Source organism: Neoarius graeffei, chromosome 27 (assembly GCF_027579695.1).
Source record: "Neoarius graeffei isolate fNeoGra1 chromosome 27, fNeoGra1.pri, whole genome shotgun sequence".
NCBI classification, from domain to species: Eukaryota; Metazoa; Chordata; class Actinopteri; order Siluriformes; family Ariidae; genus Neoarius; species Neoarius graeffei.
In genome coordinates, this window is record NC_083595.1 from 33792696 (window position 1) to 33811955 (window position 19260).

Consider the following 19260-nt stretch of genomic DNA (forward strand, 5'->3'; position numbering starts at 1 on the left):
CAAAGCAAACCTCCAAATAAACGGTATGGCTTATTAGCCATGTTCAAGGTCTGCAATTTAATTTAAAGCACTGATCCTGCAGTAAAATTGCTGCCTGTCAATACTAATAGACTAGTCCTTACTGCTAGTGCAATTGCACAATGATGCTCAGTATAATTAGCTGGAATCCGTTCCTTATTCAGACGACTGTCAGTCGTGGATATTTGAAGCTGCTAATGGCTCGGTAAAATCTGAAAATCCTCCTTTCCTTACTTACAGTAGAGCTTTTTCCAGTTGACTTGTTTGAACCCACTAACCATTTACAAATCCACCTCTAAGTCTTTCCAATATGCCGTCTTTGAATCACAGAGGCAAAATGCCAGCAGGATTTAGCCCTAACCCCCACACTGAGGCTGCCCTGATCAAATATTCTAGTCTCAAATATTTTACAAACTCAGACATAACTTTATTGACTCTCTTGCTGACTGCTGTTGGATAAAACATTGCTTTTGTGCAAACTATGTAGGACAGAAGGCATTGGAGGTCAACAGACGAGCTCTCGACACTTATATCTCAGCCAAGGGCAAAATTTTTATCCAGTTTTAAAAAGCACTTCAGAAATCTTCACTTTGATTTACACGATAGCAGACGTTTATATTGATGGTAGAGCTGTTTATGACAAAACGGTCAATGAGTCCTACTTCAGTATATCGTGTCACACATAAGACAACAATTCATTGCTAATAAGTGTGCATAGTAATCTAATATCCCATGCACTGAGAGGCTCTGGTTGAAATTATGGATTCTCTGAGGTGACTGGTATAGTATTATTTTGTGACTGGTGCAATCTTGAAGCGGCTAATACTACATCAGTCACTTCAGAGAATCCATAATTCCCGGTGCCTTTCAGTGCATGGGATATTAGATTTATATCCGTTATCAAAAAATTCCAAACTAAAAGTGTAAGGATTGAATCTCGGCATAAACTCAATGGAGGCAGCCATGTTTGTTGTTTACATCAGAACGACCTTCAACCTGCACATGTACAATGTACCATGTTATAGCCTGCCTCGCTAGGCATGATCATGATATGAAGATCTACACACACGGAAATGCTCGCGGAGCTACAGCTGTGACTCAAGTCGGCTGTATAGCTTGAAATTATGACGTCAGCTCATGGTATATCCAGGATATACCATGACTGACTCGCACCATTTTTTAATCAATTTTTAAAAAATTTTTGACATCAAAAGATACAAAGCTTAATCAATGGTGGACCTCTTTTATGTCACATGAGCCATCCTTGGCCAATCCCTGCACGGGATTTTTATTTGTTTATTTTTTTAATGAAGGATATATTTAACACTTATTCCACGAAATCGAGCCATACATGAGCTGATAGGCAACGAGGCGCATAGTGCCGTGTTGGCTATAAGCCATGTACGACGGGATTGAGTGATCCACATTCACTGGATTTTGAGAAACGGAGCATTTTTATTTTTTACAAATTAAATAAATAAAAACTTTATCCAAAACGCCTGACAAAATCATTTCCGCTTAGAATGTAAACAAACCGGCGAAACGACAGTTCATCATTACTTTAAGGCATGAAGAAGTGTCTTTTAATTAATAAAAATCAAGAAAATCCAAACTTTTGACTGGTACTGTGTGTATCTACAGTATAATGATTTTCGCAGGTGTTCTGAACTCAGTGTATACTGATACTTCCTGAAATCCCCATGCCCTTACTCCTTATCTCACGGCACCCAATTTCATGGTAAATGGAGAATCTTTTGAGTTTATTCATGTGAAATAGATTCTATTAGTGTATGTTCGAGTTTGCTAATGTCATACAGTGGTGCTTGAAAGTTTGTGAACCCTTTAGAATTTTCTATATTTCTGCATAAATAAGACCTAAAACATCATCAGATTTTCACACAAGTCCTAAAAGTAGATAAAGAGAACCCAGTTAAACAAATGAGACAAAAATATTATACTTGGTCATTTATTTATTGAGGAAAATGTTCCAATATTACATATCTGTGAGTGGCAAAAGTATGTGAACGTTTGCTTTCAGTATCTGGTGTGACCCCCTTGTGCAGCAATAACTGCAACTAAACGTTTCCGGTAACTGTTGATCAGTCCTGCACACCGGCTTGGAGGAATTTTAGCCCATTCCTCCATACAGAACAGCTTCAACTCTGGGATGTTGGTGGGTTTCCTCACATGAACTGCTCGCTTCAGGTCCTTCCACAACATTTTGATTGGATTAAGGTCAGGACTTTGACTTGGCCATTCCAAAACATTAACTTTATTCTTCTTTAACCATTCTTTGGTAGAAGGACTTGTATGCTTAGGGTCGTTGTCTTGCTGCATGACCCACCTTCTCTTGAGATTCAGTTCATGGACAGATGTCCTGACATTTTCCTTTAGAATTCGCTGGTATAATTCAGAATTCATTGTTCCATCAATGATGGCAAGCCGTCCTGGCCCAGACGCAGCAAAACAGGCCCAAACCATGATACTACCACCACCATGTTTCACAGATGGGATAAGGTTCTTATGCTGGAATGCAGTGTTTTCCTTTCTCCAAACATAATGTTCTCATTGAAACCAAAAAGTTCTATTTTGGTCTCATCCATCCACAAAACATTTTTCCAATAGCCTTCTGGCTTGTCCATGTGATCTTTAGCAAACTGCAGACGAGCTGCAATGTTCTTTTTGGAGAGCAGTGGCTTTATCCTTGCAACCCTGCCATGCACACCATTGTTATTCATTGTTCGCCTGATGGTGGACTCATGAACTTTAACATTAGCTAATGTGAGAGAGGCCTTCAGTTGCTTAGAAGTTACCCTGGGGTCCTTTGTGACCTCGCCGACTATTACATGCCTTGCTCTTGGAGTGATCTTTGTTGGTCGACCACTCCTGGGGAGGGTAACGATGATCTTGAATTTCCTCCATTTGTACACAATCTGTTTGACTGTGGATTGGTGGAGTCCAAACTCTTTAGAGATGGTTTTGTAACCTTTTCCAACCTGATGAGCATCGACAACACTTTTTCTGAGGTCCTCAGAAATCTCCTTTGTTCGTGCCATGATACACTTCCACAAATGTGCTGTGAAGATTAGGCTTTGATAGATCCCGGTTCTTTAAATAAAACAGGGTGCCCACTCACACCTGATTGTCATCCCATTGATTGAAAACACCTGACTCTAATTTCACCTTCAAATTAACTGCTAATCCTAGAGGTTCACATACTTTTGCCACTCACAGATATGTAATATTGGATCATTTTCCTCAATAAATAAATGAGCAAGTATAATATTTTTGTCTCATTTGTTTAACTGGGTTCTCTTTATCTACTTTTAGGACTTGTGTGAAATTCTGATGATGTTTTAGGTCATATTTATGCAGAAATATAGAAAATTCTAAAGGGTTCACAAACTTTCAAGCACCACTGTGGTATTTTTTTCTTTCATTGACATGTTGGTCGAGTTTCACTTTGGTTAGGAGTTTCCTTTGTTACCCAAAATGCTGTTTTACTTCTCGTGCTGATAGTGATGTGAAAGGGGTTCATTTCTAGCTAAAGCAGCAGTGCTTTAGTCATTTAGTCTGTCCGGTTGTCTCACCTCCTCATCTACACACTCTGCTCAAACCGATCAGGTCCCAAAGCTTCAAGTTTCATGCGTCATCATGTCACAGATCGCTAACTAGCCAAGCTGAGTCGTCTTCTGTAACTCTAAGCCACTTCAGCCTGCAGGTTCATTGCATTCAGAGACTTTGAGTCTAACATTTCCTGACTGCACTTCTTCTACTTCTACACTGGATAGCTTCGTAATGTAAACTTGAAAATTGGATTGAAATTTGACACTGGAAGATCAGAAGTCAAAGTCCGCCCCATGCCAGGACCTGGTCTTCCCAGGCAGTCTCTTGTCCCAGTACTAACCAGGCCCTTAAGGCGGCACCGAGCTCCGCTTCTATAGCTCTCGGCCTCTCGCCTATACAGCTAGAGTTACAGTGGGGGGCTAGTCCTCTGGTAACCACGAGAGTTTGACTCCCCACTCACATCTGTATTGCAGCGTACCTTGCCAGATGGCAGTAGGTTCCATTTTTATGATGGTCTTTGGTACGACCCGACTGCGAGTAGAACTCGTGATCTCCCGATCGAGAAGCGGACATGCTAACCACTATACCAGCTCACAGTAAAACTGGAAAATGAATTAAGAAACTAAGTTCTTGCTCTTCTTTGTAGGCGTGAACACAGAAAGCCGACTGTAATCCTGAAAATGAAATCAACAGCATTGCATGAACAGTGTCGCCGTGTGACATCAGAGCAGAACACAAGCGCTAACTTCTCACAGGAATAATGAAAACACAACCAAGAATCACTAAACACATCAGTACAAAATTATTTAACATGTTTTTCGGGGTGGAAGTTTCTTTAAGTGACCTGTGACCTTGGGGTATGAAATACTGTATTGTTTCCAAGAATTTTGAGTTTGAGAAATTTAAATCTCTTATGTTTACAAGGTATTTGCTTTCTTTAATGCTGAAAACCTGACGGGTATTTTTAGCGTTATTATGTTCGACTGTCTTCACCATATGTTTCATAACATTTTAATCAGTTCACTAATGAGTAATTAGCCTTTACATTTGTAGAAACAGCAGTTATTAATAAATAAAACCTGCAATCTGAGGTAAGAATGAGAACGCTGTATGAAGCACAGATAAGCTGTTAATGTTGACACTAATTAGCTGAATTCATGTCTAATACGTAACTCTTTATACTGAAGTATTACCAAATATCAGTTTAGTGGTCACTAAACCACTCAGTCTGATTTGGAAAACAAATCAACATCCTCGCTTTAAACCATGAATGCTGTTAGACTCCACAACATCTTCATGTCATTTCCCAAGCAGCAGCATCACAATTCAGCTTTGCACTGAATGGCCCTGAGTTTAAGTGGCCATTTTAATAGTGTGGCGCTATTGTTGTGAATGACCGCTTTTAATTATTTGATCTACTCTGATTACACTTGGGCAGTTCTAGATGAGCTACATCAATGCAAAACAGTTTATACTGAACAGTTCTGACAATAGCGCAAACAATTGACTCATCCTAATATTGCTCACATGTGGCACGTGCCCATTTCCCGCTTGCCCGGTCACTTCTGGCAGTTTTCCAACAAAGACTCAGAGCTTCTTCTTTTTGTTATTGTGGCTGCTTTTGCTTTGAGAACACTGCACATTTTCTTTCCACATTTTCTTGCTGCCTCTTGGCTGGTTGTGCTAATGGCATGTTTTTTTTTCTTTCTTTCTTTCTGCACTCTCCCTCCCTCACTCAACACCGCTGCCTCGTCCACCGTCCATCCTTGTGTGCTCTTGGTGCACGTGCCTGTGCCGTGGTGCGTGCTAATCTCGGACTCGTGTGTGTGCTGTACACGTGTGTGTGTGTTTGTGGGCTGCGGGTTGTGTGATGCTGCTGCCGGTTTCGGTGCATGTGCTCTCCCAGCCTGTGCGACGCTTTTTCATTCCCCCACAATCCTCGGAGCTCATGCAGTCGCCCAACCACAACTCAAGGCTAAATGGCACCTTCCAGCCAGGCACAGGGGCACAAAACCCAGCACAAAACAACAAAACTCAGACGCTCCCAGCCAAGCCCAAAGGGTCAGAAAAGCCCCTGCAGAGCACTAGATCAAACCCGCTTCCAAACACCATGGCCACACCGTTGACTGCCAAGTCTGAGCCATCGACGCCATCTACGCCATGTCATCCCATCTCCCCAGCCATCCCTGTGCCCAACAGCCCAAAGGTGCGCTGGCCGCCCCTGACTGTGCCCCCCAAGCTTTCAGTGCCCCTCTCACAGGCTCCACCTCTCTCTCCCATCCGCCTGCACCACCTGCACCCGCTGGCCATGACTGACCACAACGGCAAATGTATCCCCACTGTACAGGTGACTCCCCACCCCTCACCCCGCGCCAGCCCCCTGCCAACGCCCAAAGGGACACCTGTGCACACGCCCAAGGAGAGTCCAGCAGGTACGCCGAGTCCCACACCACCCCCCAGTCCCTCTATCGGGGGCATGCCCTGGAGGACGCGACTCAACTCCATCAAGAACAGCTTCCTTGGCTCACCACGCTTCCACCGCAGGAAACTACAAGGTAACCACAGGGAGGATTGATGCACTAGAAAACTTATCATGATCATTTTAGAAAGAAAGTCCTCAAAAATGTGATTTATTGTCCAGGTTTGGTGCCAAGAACTGGTGAGAACTTGCATATTAAACATTAAATTAAACACGTCACATCAAAGTTTGCTTAACTAACTTTGTTTACAGCTTTGTTTTTTTACATTTTAAAACCGTAATTTTGAATTTAATCATGAAGTTTAATAATAAACCTGTAATACTTCATCTTTATTCCACCTATCCATAAATATATCTCCTTTTTGCTGTTGAATTCTAAATTCCAATTGGTCAAAACGTGTTGATAATTTTCTATAACACTGGCTCTGATGAGTCATGACTATTGCAAGTAAGTCATGGGGGTATAGTAATGTGCTGGTTCTTTGAAGCTTATTTGAAATTATTATTAATTGTTATTAATTTTTTGACCATGACTATAGGGCGATTTTTAAAGGGACTTATCTGTTGAACTTTTTTTTTTTTTGAAGTACCCTAACGACACACATAAAATAAGGGTTGTTCTTTGAGAAAGAAAAAATAAAATATATAATCCTTTTCAGTTGATATTAGCAAGATTCATGCTGGTTTACTGGGTTTTGGTTTAATGCCGTTTCCACAACATTAAAGGAACAGTCCACCGTATTTCCATAATGAAATATGCTCTTATCTGAATTGAGACGAGCTGCTCCGTACCTATCCGAGCTTTGCGCGACCTCCCAGTCAGTCAGACGCAGTCAGACGCGCTGTCACTCCTGTTAGCAATGTAGCTAGGCTCAGTATGGCCAACGGTATTTTTTGGGGCTGTAGTTAGATGCGACCAAACTCTTCCGCGTTTTTCCTGTTTACATAGGTTTATATGACCAGTGACATGAAACAAGTTCAGTTACACAAATTGAAACGTAGCGATTTTCTATGCTATGGAAAGTCCGCACTATAATGACAGGCGTACTAACACCTTCTGCGTGCTTCGGCAGCGCATTGATACGGAGCTCAGATATCAATGCGCTGCCGAAGCGCGCAGAAGGTGTTAGTACGCCTGTCATTATAGTGCGGACTTTCCATTATAGCACAGAAAATCGCTACATTTCAATTTGTGTAACTGAACTTGTTTCATATCACTGGTCATATAAACCTATGTAAACAGGAAAAATGCGGAAGAGTTTGGTCGCATCTAACTACAGCCCCAAAAAATACCATTGGCCATGCTGAGCCTAGCTACATTGCTAACAGGAGTGACAGCGCGTCTGACTGCGTCTGACTGACCGGGAGGTCGCGCAAAGCTCGGAGAGGTACGGAGCAGCTCGTCTCAATTCAGATAAGAGCATATTTCATTATGGAAGTACGGTGGACTGTTCCTTTAAAGGGAGTTATCTGTTGAACTTTTTTTTTTTTTGAAGCACCCTAACGACACACATAAAATAAGGGTTGTTCTTTGAGAAAGAAAAAATAAAATATATAATCCTTTTCAGTTGATATTAGCAAGATTCATGCTGGTTTACTGGGTTTTGGTTTAATGCCGTTTCCACAACATTAAGTGTAGCTATAAACTGATGAAAAAAAATTCAGGCTGTTCTTTAACAAAGCAAATTGTATAATCATGAGAAAGTTATTGGAGTCTGAGAGGAATAAAAAACTCTGTGGGCTTTGTAAAATTATCAGCAATGGTATGGTTTTACGTTGTTGATGATGTTCCTACCCGTATAACTCTAAGTGCTTTATTCAGTACATAAAAGAGCCCATATTAAAATAAGGTAGTGTATATGTTACAGGTCAGAAATGTAAGTCAGGTGGAATTTTTCAACCTAGGTTCAAATTTTTAACCCAGTTCATAATTTGCTACTTGTATTGCTGGGTTTCACGTGACGTCACATCTGCTTTATTAGTTATTCAAAACTTTAGCTGGTGGTCTACCAAAGCTCAGTTGACAAAGCGTTTGTATGGAGAAGGTGCATTGCTCGCATGAAAAATGCCTTACGCTTGTGTTGTTTTAGGTTGTTCAAATCGATCAAACCGTGAAACTGATAAGTTTCTTCAGGGTTCCCCGTGAGCTAATAAAAAAGGGTGAACGAACACAGAATTTCACAAAAAGATGTCGAGAAAGGTGGCTTTTGAACCTCGCACTGAAATCGAAGGGAGCCAAGTCGAAGCATGCTCGAGTTTGCAGTGGTCACTTGGTGAAAGGTTTGTATCTCCCTCTCAGCTATGTCCTTCATGTTTTCCAAGTACTTTTCTTGCTATGTGTCGTTATTTTATGGTACTTTTTTAGTCACAAAGCGCTAAAGTCCCCAGCTGTTTCCTTGTTTACTCCTCACAAAGTCCATATACATGAAGGTCGCGACAAAATTCTTCCCCAGCTGTACAGTAGAGCCCTGCACTCCCGCGGGAGTCCCGCGGGACCCGACGCAAAGCAGTGCGGCGCGGGACAAATTTTGAAAGCTCATTGCGGGCGCGGGCGGGAGGGGGAGTGCACAATGCGGGCGCGGGCGGGAGAGGTGATAAGCTGCAGTCCCGCTAACTAAAAACGTGTTTAAAATAAAATTTATAAATTATTAATTTATGTCTATTGTATATAATTTGTGCTGGATATTTTATTTGGCATTAATAAAAACATTTTAAGATGCCTAAATTTGTGGATGTGGTCTAATCTCGCGTACGTTTCCGATTCCTTTCCGCTCTTCCGTGTTTGAGATCTCCGATCATGGCAGAAGAGCAGAGCTCCTCTAGTGAAGCTCACAGTGCTTCAGAAGTAAGTGCTGCTTTAAAAAGAGGTACATTTACCGTTAAAAAGTCAAGAGTATTAGTCCTAAGTATTAAAAAGTATTTAAAAAAGTATTAAAAAGTATTAACTAGTATTAAAAAGGACTGTGTATCGCACAGATTGTTCAATTTAAAGCTAGAAATAGACAGTGTATAATCTGAGGAGCTGGTTGTGGTTGCACAGCACTTCATATGAGAGGAGAATGAAATCGCGGTTGGAATCATAACGCCACAGACTCGGAAGTGGGAGTGCGAGTGCGCAAAGCGAGAGCTGTCAATCAAAGAGAGAGCTGTCAATCATGAGCGCATGCAGCGCTCAACTTGGAATGTGTCAGCAGAATGTCAGAGTCTAAACAATAAACTTACAATAAATGAAGGATTGGTCAGTGGAGAGCTCAGCTAAGCTCAGCATGTTTAATTCCCCAAGCCAATGACAAGAACTTTCGTGAGAAATAACGTGAACGTCTGCATCATGTGGGATATGCGGGCGGGAGCTGGACAAAATATGGCAGGCGTGGGCGGGAGCGGGAGTGAAAATCATAATTCTTTGCGGGAGCAGGCGGGAGCGGGACTGCACAATGCGGGAGCGGGCGGGAGCGGGACTGAAAATTCTGTCCCGCGCAGACCTCTACCGTACAGTTACAATGCGCCGTGATCACTTCTCCGTCTTGTTTAACGAAGATCCAGGTCTTTAAAGGGGTTTCTGATGATCTTTGTGAATGATTTACCTGAGCGATAAGAGCCAACACAAGTGAGAATCAAGCAAACTGTTGTTTGTTTACACTTCAACTTGCAGCGCTTCATTGTAAAGACGCGAACGAAAAGTTTTAAAAAAACATACTGACACGGGCAAAAACAATACAGGATTCATTCAGCAGCGACTTGATAGCGAGGTCCTTTACCCAGCCACATACAAAAAAAGTTGTAAGCCTCCATACTCTTCCACGCTTTCATCTGTTGTGCGGTGTAGAAGGACGTCTGCAACACCAGATAGCTCGAGATGTCAGGGAACTCGACTGAAGGGTAGTTTTCGAGATCGTATGACAAATCCTTCTTTCCCAGACTGTAGGAGTCGATTCCATTGCACATAGCAATCTTCTGAATATATCTAAAGCGAGCAGTGGCTTCTAGATTACGAGCGTACTCTGATACGTTATCGCTAGTTGTTTGCACTACGGCAGCTGTTTAGACCACCAGCTATTTCACTTCCGGTAAAATCGTTAAGAAAAGTCACGTGACTGAAACCCAGCAATTAGGGAGACTTACTGTATCTAGGGTTGGGTTTAAGGTCAGGATTAGGGAAGACTTTGTATTTTAAATTTTGTTGATGTAATAAGACTGGACTCATTAATACATTCAAAATATATATCATTTCTTGCGTAGCAATTGTTGCTGGTCTTGTGGTTAAGGTGTTGAGTTAAGAGCTAGAAGGTTCTGAGTTTGAATCCCAGTTAAGTATGAAAAAGAGATGTTTTTTAAAAATGCTAATTAGGTAGATGGGAATAGGTAGACAAACAGACACAAGGAAATACTAGGTACGTGGAAACAGAAAGGAAGTGGATGGAAGAAAGAGACAAAAGAAGTAATGGAAAATCCCTTTTAAAGGAGAACTGAAGGCAATTTTTTTATTATCAAAATTCTATTTCTCATTTTATTAAATATAGGAATGCATTTTTGATCGCTATTTTGTCACTGTTTATAGCAAGTTATGAGTGTTTGAAATATGCTATGTAATATATCAGTCCATATGTCAAAGCAATGGCCATAAACGAGATTCACTGAGACCTGTGCGAGACATCATAGGACGGAAGTAAAACGTACAGCGGAAATCAAAGCGACCAACATCTGCCAACGTTGTCAAAAGACGCGCGCGCCCTCTTTCGAATGCTGATGTAATCAAGCTGGAAGTTTTGTTTGTTTTGATAGCAATCAGGAAAGTTTGAAAAAAGTAGGCAGTAATCGTCATTTAAACTCGTTTTTGTGCAATATTTCATTTGGAAAACAGTTTTCAAAATGGCGGCACTGACACCTGGCTGACACTAAACGTTTCAAAGTCTCGCACAAGTCTCGTGAAGATCGCGCGGATAAGCGACGCCTGCCGTGGACCAAACGAACTAAATTCAACATGGCTAAAACCCCAATAGGCCGATAAGTATAATATTTAATTGAAATTAGATGCCAATACGAGTCACGATATAAGGTTACTAAAACCGAAAACGTAATTGAATAACACGTTAATTAAGAAATAAAGCAAGTTTAAAAATGACTTCAGTTCCCCTTTAAGAATCTTAGATAATCCAAAATTTTACCTCGGTTGGAAATTATGAACTCGGTTAAACATTTTAACCCAGATCAAAAAAAAAAAAAAAATCACCTAGGTTGAAATGTTTTGACCTTACCTCCGCCAAGCCACATATTATCAATATCAAAATCAAATCATTTGAATCTAGGATAATACTAAAGCAGTACACCAAATTTCATTAAAATTTATTCACTACTTTTTGAGTTACATTCGGAACAGACCAAAAAAAAAAAAAAATCGTGTATCCATATACATATCCAGATTTGCATCAAAATCTATTCAGTTGTTCCTTGGCCCATGGCTCACCTTTCCTCAGAATTTGTTGACTACTTTTTGAGTTACAATGGGAACAAACAAACAAACAAACAAACAAACAGAGGCAAAAACATAACCAACATAATCTCAAATGACTGGGTTAGGATTCACTATTCATCTAGCAATTAACCAGGAACAACACGTACAGTGTCAACTATGCTGTAAATAATGCAGATTAATTAAATTGTTTATGTTTATTTCTAAAATCAGCACTAGACCAGACTCATGCTATTTATTTAACTGAAGGTGGAATAAGCCCCGCCTCCTCTATCCTATTGTTCATGCTCATGCAAGCACAACTGTTTGTCTTATACAGAGCAGTTTAAGTACATAGATCCACTACAACATCGAAACCAAATGTAACCAACCATAACAGTCAATTAACAAAACAACTGATCTCTATCGATTTATATGAACTTCCTGTCAGTTTATTGAGTCAGGTGTATTCTCTCCCGAGTGTGATCTATAATCAACAGGCCAAGAGCCGCTTGATATACCATTATCTGCGTTATCTGTAGTGATGATGATGAAACCTTCATAAGCATATAACCTCCCACTAGCCCTCTTTTTCTGTCTCTCTGGAGGCCGGGATCAGGTTCACTGATTGCAGCAGTTATTAAGCAGCTCTTAAGGTTTTGAATAATGAGCTGTATTTCATCAGCATTCGCCTCTGGTAGTGTTTGTGAATGCCTGGACTCTTTTAGCATACTTTATGGTATCTGATGATTTGGTTCATGCCCCACTGTATCTTCCTGGCTCTTTGCAGTACCAACCCAAGAGGAAATGTCCAGTCTGACGCCGGAGTCTTCCCCTGAGTAAGTTATAACAAATTTAATCAATCCTTCTGTTATTTAGCTTACAAGCCCATTCCGCTTCTGATTTTTTTCCTGGTTTTTTTTTTTTCCCCCTGTAAAATACAGAGGGGAACCGTCAGGGCCTTCTAGGCCTGACGTATCAACATTTCCAATGTTATATTTCATTTCTTTTATTCTTTAATTGCTTTCATTCTTTCATAATTTCATAATAATTATTCTTTTCTGATTCTAATTTGGCCTCATTTTCTGTCAAATTAGCTTCAGAAATGAAAGGGTTACTGTCCTGAAAACATTAAAATCGAGTTATCCAATGAGATTTTGTTGTTTGTTGTCTCTAGGCTGAGAAGAGTTTAGAGCTGGCTCACTCATTGGTTAGGACTTCATTGCCGGGACAGAAGGCCATGGCAGTGTTTGTTTATGCAGGAAGTGACAGATGAATTAACCAATCAGATTTTGATTTATAGTGGGAGGGACCAAAAATGTATCATCCTCGGCCTTCTTGAAGGCCAACATGAGTTTAACCGCGAGTCGGCGCCATCAGCGCAACAGTTAAGTCACCTTCCAGCCGGTGTAGTGTTCATCAGTAGTGTTAGCGAACGCTAATAAACCGGTCAAGCCAGTGCTATCGAGAGCAAGTAGCACAGACTAACGACCAAGAAACTAAGATTTCTGTCTCCAGACTCTTCCACACTGCACGCTCGCTACAGTATTTTTCACTCAGACTTAAGTATTAATTTCCTTCTGTAATTTACTTAGTTACTTTTAAAATCAACATCGACAACTACACACAACAGAGCGACCTGGCAGCCTGCCGCTAATCCCTTGCAAAATCCTTTACCCTGTTGCTTTTTTGGTGTGTCTGGCAGAGTTTTGGCTGAGCTCAAATCCCAGCTCTAATAGTAACAGTTCACCGTTGGTAAAATATATGCAAAATTGATTAAAGCTATAAACAAAAAGAGTGCAAAAGGTCCAATGAAGGATTGAAGGATAGTGTTTGCTATAATGAATACAACTGCAATGCAATTTGTTAGAAGTTCAAAATGCAGGGAGGTGGCAATGCAAAATAGATCAATTTAGCACACAAAATATGATTTATTAAACCGAGTAGTTTCTTCGGGAACAACGTTTGTCTGCACAGTTTAGTACTACTGAAAAGCAGGTATTACGTTTGTGCAAATATAAAGAATATAATATTTGTGCAGAGTGCTGAGTTTATGCATTTTCATCCTGTGGCTTTAGACATGTTACAAAATGCATCCCATTTTTTTGGGAAAACTGTGGACCTGGCAACCTTGCTTACCGTGCCTGAGTCTAGCTTAATAATCCTTTTTCTCTTTAATAAATGTGTAAATTTTCAAGCTAAACCGATTTTAAATTGAACTGAAGTAAAAGTAGTGTGCAAATATCGTCAACATTTCCAACTCTTTCCTGTCTTTTTTTTTTTTTTATGGTGTAATTGTGAAGTTCTCGCTGTTCTGCTTTAATATGTGAGTGTTTTTGTTCCACTTCCTTAACTTCATGGCTACTTGCCACTGCTGGGACATCCAGTGGTTTTAAAGGCAGCCTTCATGTTGTCTCCTCTGGATTTCGAGAGTAGCTTCGTACCGTGCTGGCTTCAGGCTGTCCTAGATAAGCATGCTCTGTGGCAAAATCCCAGCATGCTCCACAGTTCAAGAGAGGCGGAGAAATGAGCCATTCAGCAGCCTTCCGACCTCAAACCAAAGGCCTGTAACTGTCTTCCCCTCAGGATTTCTTTTAATAGAAAAGCAGTACACTCGCTCATCTTTCTGCAATTCGTGACTGTCAATCCGAGCTGTCAATCACGTTCCAAGGCAGGAAGTTTATTAATTGGATGCATGTTAAATGGATGCACATTAGGGTGTTTGGTTTCTTTTCTATTCTTTTTTTTTTTAAATTCATGTTGTTTTATTTATTTTATTGAATATCTGATTCCAGGAGTTTGATCTCCGTGAACCTGATCAGATGATTTTTCTCAGCTCTTCGACTGACAGTATATGCTATAAATTATAAATTGCAAAGTATGCTTTTATCTGGTCATCATTTTTGTCTCTTATCACATGGTGTGTGTGTGTGTGTGTGAGAGAGAGAGAGAGAGAGAGAGAGAGTCCACAGCTGTCTTGCTGTGTTCAGCTCTGTGTGTTATACCATGAGTGAGCTGGAGCTCTGCAAATGTCAGAAACTGTGTTTGCGTGAAATGTCTTATTTACCAAAGACGAGATCTGTCAAAGGGAGCGCTCTTGTGATGATTTCACAGTACTTTAATTTTTTTTTCCCCTCCTGGTCTGTATCTTCTGCCTTGTCTTTTTGATGGGTGCAAATTCACTCACATACAGCTGACAGTTTGATTTTCCCTGCTCTTTAAAGACACGACCCATGTAGCACATTCTGCACAATATTGTGAATGATTGTGAGGTATTTATTATCGCTGAATTATCATGATGTCATTTTTATCTGCATCAGAGACATGATAGTTGTTTTCTCACTCCATGTTGGTCTTGCATTCTTTTTTCAGACTTGCAAAAAAATCTTGGTTTGGGAATTTCATCAATTTGGAGAAAGAGGAGCAGATCTTTGTGGTGATCCAGGACAAACCTCTGAGCTCGATCAAAGCTGATATTGTGCAAGCCTTTCTCTCTGTAAGTCTCCTCAGCACGTGTGTGTGTGTATTTGAGAATAATGGCGTAAGGACATTTGTCTTGTGTTCAATATTAACTCTAGTTTCCTATTAAGAACGTCCTACTCCAAGTTTACATTCCTCACTTTCATTATTATTATATAGAAGAAGAAGAACTTTATTCATCACAAGTACACTTGTGAAATTCCTCTCTTCATTTAACCCATCTGAAGCAGTGAACACATTATGTGAGCAATGAGCACAGACACATACCCAGAGCAGTGGTCAGCTGCGCTACACCGCCCGAGGAGCAGTTGGGGGTTAGGTGCCTTGCTCAAGGCCGCCCCATGTTAACCTCGCCTACATGTCTTTGGACTGTGGGGGAAACCGGAGCACCCAGAGGAAACCCACACAGACACGAAGAGAACGTGCAAACTCCATACAGAAAGGCCCCCGTTGGCTGCTGGACCAACTATTGTCACTGGACTCGAACCTAGAACCTTCTTGCTGTGAGACGACAGTGCTAACCACTACACCACCATGCCACCCAGTGGTGACCCTTATATGTGACTCTCCATTACAGAACCAGTCACATGGGTCAAATATTCAAAGTTGAGTTATTCTGCTTTCATGAAATGCCATTAAAAAGCTTTCTGATGATGCATAGATCAAGAAATTTGACCAATATACCACTGAGATATGGGAATTTGAAGTAGTCAGATTTTACTTTTTACGAAAAGTCAGAAATGGAGAAATCTGCTCGAAAAGTTTCCTACATAAACTCCTTAGCAATGTGTATTTAAAAAAATATATATTAAAATGAAATTTGGGGCACATATTTATTATGAGGGCGGCACGGTGGTGTAGTGGTTAGCGCTGTCGCCTCACAGCAAGAAGGTCCTGGGTTCGAGCCCCGGGGCCGGCGAGGGCCTTTCTGTGTGGAGTTTGCATGTTCTCCCCGTGTCCGTGTGGGTTTCCTCCGGGTGCTCCGGTTTCCCCCACAGTCCAAAGACATGCAGGTTAGGTTAACTGGTGACTCTAAATTGACTGTAGGTGTGAATGGTTGTCTGTGTCTATGTGTCAGCCCTGTGATGACCTGGTGACTTGTCCAGGGTGTACCCCGCCTTTCGCCCGTAGTCAGCTGGGATAGGCTCCAGCTTGCCTGCGACCCTGTAGAAGGATAAAGCGGCTAGAGATAATGAGATGAGATGAGATATTTATTATGGTTTCACAGACGTACTCACCAATTCTTTTCATTCTACCTTTTTAGGAACATGTTAATATTATAACATGTTTACAAAATGTAGATTTCCTTTGACATGATTTCCCCCCTCAGTCTATAGTTCAAAAGTCCCAAGATTCTAAAGCTTCTTGAAAATGGCGTCTATAGTTCATGTATAACAACAAAAGACCCCCCTCCCCGTTTCAATCCCTCTACCATGACCACTCATGGTACCCATGACCACTCCCATGTCTGTGGCCACACATGTCCTCACTCCTCACCCACATCCATTACCTCGACTCTGTCCTTCTTGTCCTTTATCTACAGTACCTGCACATGTATCTCTTTATCCTCTGATCCAACTAAAGGCAGCACATCTGGTTTAGGGCACATTATGTCATTGTAGGGCTCAGGAACAAAGGCTCAGATGTGTTTGTTGAGATGCTGTTGCCTAGCCAGCAGAAGTCCGGGTGAGAGAAGAGTGACTAGAAGACCACCTGGATGATTTCTTTGGGTACAAAAAGATGATAGCACGGTGCTCCATCAGGCCCGATCTGCATGCGCAGCTGGAAAAAAGAGGAGTTCATTGAGCTGCAGAGAACCAGTTCAACAAAAGATATTAGGTCTATTTCATTAAATTTACTCTAGTCTGTCATGTGCACCCACTGTAGGCACTCAGCATGACCATCAGTGCTTGTAAATGTAGAAATAAACGGGCATGAAAAAGAAAGGTCTACAGTGGTGCTTGAAAGTTTGTGAACCCTTTAGAATTTTCTATATTTCTGCATAAATATGACCTAAAACATCATCAGATTTTCACACAAGTCCTAAAAGTAGATAAAGAGTACCCAGTTAAACAAATGAGACAAAAATATTATACTTGGTCATTTATTTATTGAGGAAAATGTTCCAATATTACAGTACATATCTGTGAGAAGGTGGGTTATGCAGCAAGACAACGACCCTAAGCACACAAGTCGTTCTACCAAAGAATGGTTAAAGAAGAATAAAGTTAATGTTTTGGAATGGCCAAGTCAAAGTCCTGACCTTAATCCAATCGAAATGTTGTGGAAGGACCTGAAGCGAGCAGTTCATGTGAGGAAACCACCAACATCCCAGAGTTGAAGCTGTTCTGTACGGAGGAACGGGCTAAAATTCCTCCAAGCCGGTGTGCAGGACTGATCAACAGTTACCGCAAATGTTTAGTTGCAGTTATTGCTGCACAAGGGGGTCACACCAGATACTGAAAGCAAAGGTTCACATACTTTTGCCACTCACAGATATGTAATATTGGATCATTTTCCTCAATAAATAAATGACCAAGTATAATATTTTTGTCTCATTTGTTTAACTGGGTTCTCTTTATCTACTTTTAGGACTTGTGTGAAAATCTGATGATGTTTTAGATCATATTTATGCAGAAATATAGAAATTCTAAAGGGTTCACAAACTTTCAAGCACCACTGGATTTGTGTCTGTACACATTAATTACCGGTACATGTCAATTCTTTGTCAAAGTCTTGGAATTGAATGTGACTGAAACGTCTCGTCCTAGTTTATGGTTGCTTACTTTTTATGTGCCTTCAATGTTTGTCCACACAGTGCATATAAACGTAATGATGTAATGTTAGGCTTCTGTGAGGCTTAGAAATGTAAACTCGTACTCATGAAATTAATACTGATTCCCATCGTGTTTATGATGCCCCTCACAATAACAACTTCCACAACACACTACTGAAAGGTCATAGTAACTACCTACATGTTTCCAGTTGAGAAGCGCCGTGCGCGTTTTGGCTGCCACTTTTCACCGGAGCTTTTCATTTTTTCTTTTTTCCTTTTGCCTTTTTTTTTTGTGATTGTGTAGTTTGATGTTTGTTTTTTGTTCGAGTGTTTTGTCCACCGGTTGTGGCGAGGCTCCAGACCCAGTTTTGGTGTCCGTTTCCTTCAGCCCTTGGTGCGCTATGGGTGATGCCTGTGCTCCTCGCTATGGACTGCAGTGAGCTTGTTGCTCTTTTTAAAGTCAGGGTGTAACGACCCTACGTGTGGGTGGAGCACAGAGGACGGCAGGACAGAGATCAGGTTTTATCAACTGGCTTTATTGCCACACTTTTCAGTCTAGCAATACTTTTTACAGAGACACACACACAACTGGCGTCTGGTTCAGGGTTGCGCCCCTCTGCTCTCGCTCTCCCTCCTGATATAGGGCGCAGTCACTGGGAAGACACACAAACAGGTTAATTGCTCTCAGGTGACGTGATTCTGCCACTTACCTTCCCTGACTCCGCCCTCCTGTCACAGACCGGCACTTGACCACGCCCCCGCTGCCACATACCCCCACCGCCCGACTCAGGCCGGGCGGCCGTCCGGCCTGCAGCCGACTCCCCCCCCCCTTGACGGGAGAGGAAGTCCGCCACGACCATCTGCGCCCCCGGCCTGTGGACCACCTTGAAATTAAAGGGTTGGAGCGCCAGATACCAACGGGTGATCCGCGCGTTGGCATCCTTCATGCGGTGGAGCCACTGGAGGGGCGCGTGGTCCGAACAGAGGGTGAAAGGGCGCCCCAGCAGGTAGTACCGGAGGGCGAGAACCGCCCACTTGATGGCCAGACACTCTTTCTCTATGGTGCTGTAGCGCCCCTCACGCACCGACAGCTTCCTGCTGATATACAGGACAGGGCGGTCCTCCCCCTCCACCTCCTGGGACAAAACCGCCCCCAGCCCTCTGTCCGACGCATCGGTCTGCAACATAAAAGGGAGAGAAAAGTCAGGGGAGTGTAGAAGTGGCCCCCCACACAGTGCAGCCTTTACCTCTGAGAAAGCCCGCTGGCACTGCTCCGTCCACTGGACCGGATCTGGTGCCCCCTTTTTAGTGAGATCAGTCAGCGGGCTGGTGACGTCCGAATAATTAGGTATAAACCTGCGATAATAGCCAGCCAGCCCCAGGAACTGTCTCACCCCCTTTTTGGTCTTGGGCCTCGGGCAGGCCGCAATTGCTGCCGTCTTATTAATTTGGGGACGCACCTGCCCGTTGCCCAAGTGGAAGCCCAGATAC

General features: G+C 42.0%; 1 protein-coding gene across 1 annotated transcript in view; it reads left to right on the forward strand.

Annotated features, from left to right (window-relative positions):
- Nucleotides 1–19260, forward strand: part of brsk2b (BR serine/threonine kinase 2b) — a 421778-nt gene that overhangs the window by 377767 nt on the left and 24751 nt on the right. The window contains exons 15-17 of the mRNA XM_060911874.1: nucleotides 5492–6140; nucleotides 12304–12352; nucleotides 14886–15009. Of these exons, the coding sequence (XP_060767857.1) occupies nucleotides 5492–6140; nucleotides 12304–12352; nucleotides 14886–15009 (822 nt within the window). The remainder of the gene's footprint in view (nucleotides 1–5491; nucleotides 6141–12303; nucleotides 12353–14885; nucleotides 15010–19260) is intronic.